This window comes from Sinocyclocheilus anshuiensis, unplaced genomic scaffold, assembly GCF_001515605.1.
Source record: "Sinocyclocheilus anshuiensis isolate Anshui unplaced genomic scaffold, SAMN03320099.WGS_v1.1 scaffold1383, whole genome shotgun sequence".
Taxonomy (NCBI): Eukaryota; Metazoa; Chordata; class Actinopteri; order Cypriniformes; family Cyprinidae; genus Sinocyclocheilus; species Sinocyclocheilus anshuiensis.
Genome location: NW_015536550.1, coordinates 500,945 through 508,808, shown reverse-complemented (window position 1 = coordinate 508,808; position 7,864 = coordinate 500,945). Strand labels below are relative to the sequence as shown.

The 7,864-nt window shown below is 37.0% G+C and overlaps 1 protein-coding gene across 1 annotated transcript; it reads right to left on the bottom strand.

The window, feature by feature from the left end:
• Window positions 1–213: 213 nt before the first annotated feature.
• On the bottom strand, window positions 214–5,452 carry LOC107700758 (SH3 domain-binding glutamic acid-rich-like protein 3). Its single transcript, XM_016502555.1, has 3 exons — window positions 5,295–5,452; window positions 3,516–3,683; window positions 214–2,101 (listed from the first exon to the last, which is right to left on the bottom strand). Exons 1-3 carry the CDS (start codon window positions 5,337–5,339, stop codon window positions 2,036–2,038), a joined length of 279 nt encoding a protein of 92 aa, XP_016358041.1. The 5' UTR covers window positions 5,340–5,452; the 3' UTR covers window positions 214–2,035.
• Between the last annotated feature and the right edge of the window lie 2,412 nt (window positions 5,453–7,864).

Here is a 7,864-nt window from a genome sequence, read left to right as displayed (position 1 = left end):
CTGAAATACATTTAACACTCACCTAACCTAAGTTAATTTGATTACCATGAATATGTTGCTAATTATTAAGTAGTTTTTGAATAAAAGTATGTTCCCAGCAAATAAATCTATGCCATCAACATAAAAATAACTATATTGAAAATAGTTTTTTGCACTTTTTATTTGACCCATACATCACAATTTCACCATCTTCTTGGAAGACAACAGCATTTCTTTCCCTAATGATCGTTCTTTTATTTTGGCCAAAAAGGGCGTTGGTCCAAAAGCAAAGCAGTACAGCACAAAGAGACCACAAGAAATCATTACAAACAATACAGACAGAGGAAGATTCACAATCATTTGATGCACAGCTGTCTGTGCGTGCAGGTCCCACATCCTCAACTTTGACCGCAGAGAACAATAGTGGCATATACTGCAAACAAGACCAACTGGGAGCAGCAGACATTACCGATGCCAGATGAAATGAATTAGATGCGGGACCACGACTCACATCTAGATTGTAAGACTGTGCCAAGTATACAGTATAAAAATAAGTACCAATATGATCAACATAACATGCTAGAGGATAACCTGCTGGAAAAGTCAATGCTACAACCTCCAGTGAGCTCAATTTGATGGCAATAGACACTTGATGGAACAGCATGTACATGTGAACTATGCCGTATGGAGGGATTCGGCTACTAGATGATGAATTTCGTGGCTGCAGCTGAAGTACTGAGCTAATTAAGAGCTCAGGGAGGGTTTGCATTGCTGATCACAGAAACACCAACACTTGCAATTCTGCATTACCAGAATGAAATGAGATGAAGTTCTGCAGCATAACAGGAATGTGTTGGGAGTATATTGCCCACTCATTGGGTTAAGCAGTTAAGCAGATCTCTCTCATTATGTGTCCGGATCATATTTCGTTCTAAAATCAAAAGACGGAAATAACAAATTATATTTTGCAAAATTATGCTTTTTGTTGCATTTTGAAATTATCTTCATGACAATTTAGCAGAATTATCATTATAGCAATGCAGATCAATTTAAATGTAAAATTAAAATTGCTAAAGCATTTATATGTAATAGCAGTATTATATATACTATATATACTACTAGCTTAACTGTCATGAAAGAAATATCACAATGCAAAAATAAATCGTATTTTTTAATGCAAAATATGATTTCTTATTTTGATAAAACATGGCCAAAACATTGTGGGATTCATCCTTACGGTGGATTTTCAGATTCTTAGATATTTCTGACTTTGGAATAAGGTTTGTACCCAGAGCAAAATACTTGCATGGAAAACACATTCGTACAGACATTTATTGGCACAGTTTAATGCAATGGAATGTTTTTCAGTCCCTGAATTTGGGAATGTTAAACGGAAATCTGTCTCGGAGAGCATACCTGTGGCTTCAACACTGCAGAAACACACAATACAAAGCAGTGTGCTTAATATAGAATCCAATGCAGCTGGTTCACATCATGCTGGAAATTAGGGCCTGTGTTTTTAAGGTACCAACACATAATAAATTTCAGCCCATGGAGAGTTAACCATTTCTAAATGATTTATCAGTACTAAAAGCGGGAATATATGAAGGCCATCTATACAAATCGGCAATCTGATTCAGCTACTGGACACAAAATGATTCCTGTGTTTCTTGGACTGTGCAGTAGTTCAATCTGGAATAAACATAGGGTTGCTGCTCAGATTAGGTGACCTTATTACTACACATCCAAGAGCTCTGATCCAAACAAGATTAAGACAAATTAGTGGCGTTTAAGAGTCGGAACCAAAGAGGACACAAGAGAGGAAATAAACAAGATCATTGAAACAAAAGCATGAAGGAATGAAAGAGTGAACGGGTCTCAGATTGAGGTGGTACAGAGTAAGTAGGTGCTTTTCTGTAAATTTTTTTGGCATGTGGCATGGCATTGAGACATCGAAGGCAGGCGCCGCCAGCGGGGGACAGGCAGGCCTTCCTTTGGGAATGTGGACATGGACCAGGGGAGAGAAGAGGATGATGGTTGCTACCAGGTTTGGCTCTCATTCAATCTTCAGAAACTGTTCCACTGTGTCTGCCTCCACCGCCTCAGAAAACATCTCGTAGTTCTGAAAGAAAGAGAAACACACATAGTATGAGTTTCAGCATATCTATGCAGACCTGAAACTAATCTGGGAAAAAAACAAATAAATAAAAAGGAAAAAAATACTGTAGGTTTGTTATTGAATATCTTTGAATTCTCAATAAGATATCTGTATATTAATGTTGGTAACCAAACAGTTGCTGGTAGTCCATAGTATCTGGAAGTCAATGGGAACCAAAACCAACATTCTTGGTTACCAACATTCTTCAAAATATCTTCTTTAAAGTTCCAAAGAAGAAATAAAGTCACACAGGTTTGGAATGACATGAGGGTGAACACGATGACAATATTTCTATTTTTCTGTGAACTCAAAACATGCATGCTGTTCCAAGCCTGTATGACTTTCTTTGTTCTGTGGAACAAAAAAAAAAAGAAGAAACATTTTGAAGAATGTTTAGTTCCCAAAAAAATGGAAATCAATGGGAACCAAATTTTTTGGATATCAACAATCTTCAAAATATCTTATTTTTTTTGTGTTCAGCACAAGAAAGTAAGTCATACAGGTTTGAAACAACATGAGGGTGAATAAATGATGAAATCACATAAATTCACCCATTTCTCCCAAAATACATAAAAGTCATCATTAAACTAGGAGAAGAATAGAGTGAATTTTATAGTTATGAATGAAACACGTCGTCAGATTTTAATTGAAAGGATTAGTATTGCGGCTTTCCTTAGACAACAGTGTATTTAACAAATGTCTTTTTTGCTTTTAATTAATTGAAACGTCTGAAATATAAAATACATTTTATGTGGTTTAAAACACTGAACTGTTGTGATATAGGCTATGAAAAGCACTGAGCGCGTCTCTGGCTCAGCGCCAGACAAAGTGCGAAAGCACGTTTGATTTTAGCAGTGAATGCTCTAAATACACCGGCGATCGTTCGCATTGAATGGTTAAAATCAATGCATTTCGTGGAGTTGGAGGGGGTCAAATTGAATCCGAGGTGGCACAAATCAGATCCGAAGGGTATGCCGTGCTCAAAACCGTGTTCGGTTTAGATTGCTGTCCGCGTTTAAAATCGTATTCCGGGGGTGAGTCCTTCAGATCATTGCAGGGGGGCTTCAGAACGTCTGCTTGAAAGCAAGAATTTGAGTAGATAATGACATAATTTTGGTCTGTTAGTTCCACAAACAATCAAATGGTTTTGAAAGTCTAGTATGGTCTAATTTTATGGTACTATCATGGGTTTGTTTTGGGACCGTTCCCATTTACTTTTATAACATGGGACGAAATTGAAAAGGATATTGTTCAAAAACGCAGCTCAGTTCAACAGAAGAAAGTCAGTCATGAGGGTGAATTCTCATTTTTTTTAGGCAACTGTTGCTTTAAAGTTTTAAGCTCAAACCAAAAACCCCCTGCTGTCAGTCCTCCTTACCCCACAGTACTGGTCTTCATTGAATATCTGAGGTGGGATTGCCGTGGGGTTGCCCGATTTACTCCTCATCTCATCCCGAACAGCACCGCCCACCGAGATGTCAATCAGCTCATACTTGATGCTCTTACTTTCCAGAATACGCATCACCTCGGCCTGCTGAGACTTGACCTGAGAAACAAGGAAGACGGTCAAGGTCGGGCAGTAAGTAACTGTGCTTTTCTTTCCTGGCACTGCTCATTTGTTAAATAACTGAACTGAGCTGCTGTCTCATTTGCATTTGTCAAGTCACCGCTAACATTATTCAGATTTTGCTCAAGATTCAAAGACTGCTTAAAGAGAACAAACTACAAAAGATACACAACACACAGTCTAAAAAATAATCATTTACAGGCTAATAGCAATAAAATTGGAATGCATCTTTACACTACTTCCTAAAAAAGTCAAGTGATCATGTGAGAACATTATGTAGGAAGTGTATGTACTTGTATCCATGCAGGAAATGCATTATAAACAGTTCAGTCAAAACAATCTTCTCATCTGGTCTTTTAATGTACCAAATCAAACCATGCATTGCATGAATAGGTGTAGAAACTGTACTTGGCTTTTAACAACCAGTGGTTTTTCGACTACAAAATGCTGAGTTGATGATTAATAATGAAATATGACAAAGCTATATTCAGGAAGTTGGTCATATCGGCAGAAACCACACCTTAAACAAGCCAACAGTTAAACATTAGCCTACATTAAAATGGTAAAAGATGATTAGGGCTTAATAGTGGATTTCAATGCAAATCGCATACATTAAAAATGTTTCCAACAATCCTTTCAGCATCCGCACTGGGTGACACATTATTTACCATTAGGATTTAATACACCGGCCTGCTGCAAACTCTCTCCTTGCGGTCTTATTATTATTTTATTTCATTTGCTTTGTGTGTGTGTGAGCATTTTGTAGAGTGCATTACGCATTGGTTGCAAGCACTATATTCTTATTTTTTGCTATCATGATTAATACTAATTTGAGAGTAAATTGCAACATGAAAGAAAATTCCATGACATGGTTGGTCATGTGATCTCAACATGGTGGCCCCTATGAGGGGGCGACCCCACTCCATGTAGAATAATTTATTTTAATAACATTTATTAACAAGCGTTGTTAATTCGGTAAAATTTTAAAAGCAAAAAAAATAAAAAATAAAATACGGTGCACTTTCGTTATTTTATGCTCTTCGCATGATTTGTATACCCGGTGATTGTATAGATTTGAGTTGTAAATCAAAACGCATTTTTTTCTTTATTCATAACAGATGTGCACAGACTCAAAGCTGCAATGCAACTGTAGCGTGCAGCAGCTCAAGTATACAGATTCAATCTCATTTGCCACTATATCGTGTACAGGATTTAAAGAGGACGTTTTTATTTACGCTCAAAAACATAGTTTATAAGGGCACACTAATGCACCGTTAGTGAGAGAGGGACTACATTCAACACACACAGACATGACTTCCGCTATCAACCCAATGCACATCAGCCTTCCACATCGCTACAAACCACTGCGCTTTGCAATCACTTAAAACGTTCGAGTGCCACAATGATGTCTTGGTAATGCATTTCTACGCGTTCTATGTTGCAATAGCGTTTAAATGTGCTAGATGCATGGTAACGGAGCAGCTGGGTGTGTCTAGAAGCCTAATCCTCCATTTCAGCTGTGTTTAACTCTGCGTTCTTCACATGCACTGCTCGCTTACGGAGTCCACATGGCCACAGGTTTATTCTCACCTCTCTCGATGCAGTGACGGTGGTGTAATACAGTTTGATGCCCATAGCGTTGGTCGTAATGTCCCGTTGTGATTCTGGAGGCGATCAGTCAGTTCCCGTTCTCTTGCTCTGCATTCGCTGTTTCATCATCACAGGCAGACAGACACCCGCTAGTCACCCATTTAAAGAGACAGCGCCTTATTTCTACATAAGGAAGTACGCTGAAGATTAAATTGTTTCCCTCATGAACGTGTATGTAAACAGTTTAACAATACCTATTAATAACAGTAGACGACATATTTATTTACAAAAAATACATTTCATTTTTGTCTTTGTTTACTTTGCGGATTCTGTTCTGAAATGTAGCTGTATTAGCAAATAAAGCTAGTATTTTGCATTTAGAGTATTCTGTTATATTTTAATGGACATAATGATACTTGAGGGACAGTTCACCCGAAATGAAAATTCTGTCATCATTTTTTTTTTTTATCCTCAAGTTTCTTTCTTCCGTTGAACATAAACGAAGATATTTTGAAGAATGTAGTCAGTTTTGGGGGTAACGCATTACAAGTAACGCGAGTTACGAAACAAAACAAAACACAGATTCAGTATTCCTCAAAATGAATAAAAATAATGCAACTCAGAATATGACGCAAACCTGCAATAATTAAATGTTAAAGGGATAGATCACCCAAAAATGACAATTCTGTCATCGTTTACTCACCCTCAATCCAAGTGGTTCCAAACCGGAGTTTCTTTCTTCTGAAGATATTTTGTAGAATGTGTGTAATCAAACAGTTTACGGCCCCATTGACTTCCACAGCATAAAACAGTACTATGAAAGTCAATATTTGGTTACCTACATTCAGTGTTGGGGAAAGTTACTTTTAAAAGTAATGCATTACAATATTGCGTTACTCCATAAAAAAGTAACTAATTACATTACTTAGTTACTTTTTATGGAAAGTAATGCGTTATGTTACTTTTGCGTTACTTTTTAAGTCTGGACAGGCCTTGCTTGCTTGTTTTTAAAATAAAAAAGTTATATTTTTGGCAAATATAAAAGCCTTTTCACACCAAAAGTGAAATGAATAAGCCTCAGGCTGAAGGGAAAGTAAGTTACTTAGTTACTTTTTATGGAAAGTAATGCGTTACGTTACTTTTGCGTTACTTTTTAAATCTGGACAGGGCTTGCTTGTTTGTTTTTAAAATAAAAAAGTTATATTTTTGGGAAATATAAAAGCCTTTTCACACCAAAATTGAAATGAATAAGCCTCAGGCTGAAGGGAAAGTAAATGTACGTCCGTACAGTAGAATGCAGAAGAAGAAATTTCAACACACTTCAGCAGTAAAAAAAGACACACAAATGTTTGTCTAGAGTAATTTGTGCTTATTAGTACGGTTGAACTGGATCATCGAAGGTCAGAAGCAAAGACATTGGTTAATAGAATGGGATTAAATACATAAAGGATATTTGTGTTGTTTAAGATATGCATTGCCACAGTCCCTCTTGTTAAAATGATGTAGCCTACAATTAATAATACTAATAATTTCAGGAGTTACTCAGAACTAACTGATATCTACTACTAAACTACTGACCTTTTCTGTCAAAAACACATTATAACTAACAAGGAAAACAGGATAATACATGTGCAGATGTGTACATTCACCCAAATGCCCACAGTAACACTTCTGAAAGAGGAAGTTCCTCCCTCAGATAAAGTTTATCAGTGTGTTCGCAGTGGAGAGTTTGCTCCAGTCCGGTCGCAGCCCTGCATTACTGCATCAGACATTTTCTAGGAAACTGTCAACCGTTTCCTGTTGTACAGTCCACACGGGACATTCATGTTTTTTGACCTTTTCATATTTGTGCCAACAAAACTATTTTAACCTAACATAAAGCTGACCACTCCAAAGAAAACACAAGAGGGCAGTACAGCCTCAGCCCATGTGTTTACTCAAATCACATAATGATCATCTCCAAACAAGGTGGCCTTTCTTTCATAGACTGTCCTATGGCCCAGATTTGCAAGATATAGGGATAAAAGCACTTACATATCAATTAAGTGATAGAAATGTGTCAGGAATGTGCAGCATTGTGTAGCATAATACTATTTAATGTGTATTATTTTTTTCAAACTGTAACTTTGCAGGGATTCAGTGCAGGGATTCCCAAACGTTTCTGTAATTTATTTTTCTGTAACTTTTCTGTCATATATTCAACTATACAACAGCACATTTGCAAGTTCACAGTTCTTTGAAGTTAAAGGGATAGTTCATCCAAAAGTGACAATTCTGTCATTAATTACTCACCCTCGTGTTGTTCCAAACCCGTAAGACCTTCTTTCATCTTCGGAACACAATTTAAGATATTTTTGATGAAATCTGAGGGCTCTCTGACCCTCCCATAGACAGCAAGGTAACTACCACGTTCAAGGTCCAGAAAAATACCAAGATGATCGACAAAATAGTCCGTGTGACATCAGTGGTTCAACTGTAATGTTACGAAGCTACGAGAATACTTTTTTGCGCAAAGAAAACAAAAATAACGACTTTATTCCACATTTTCGTCTCTACTGCGTCACTTTGGA

Excerpts from the sequence above, each read along its gene's own strand:
- LOC107700758 (XM_016502555.1), bottom strand. The coding sequence starts at position 5,339 with ATGGGCATCAAACTGTATTACACCACCGTCACTGCATCGAGAGAG. Across the intron at positions 3,684-5,294 it reads CCGTCACTGCATCGAGAGAG|GTCAAGTCTCAGCAGGCCGA; the intron begins GTGAGAATAAAC and ends CTTGTTTCTCAG. Across the intron at positions 2,102-3,515 it reads ATGAAGACCAGTACTGTGGG|AACTACGAGATGTTTTCTGA; the intron begins GTAAGGAGGACT and ends TCTTTCTTTCAG.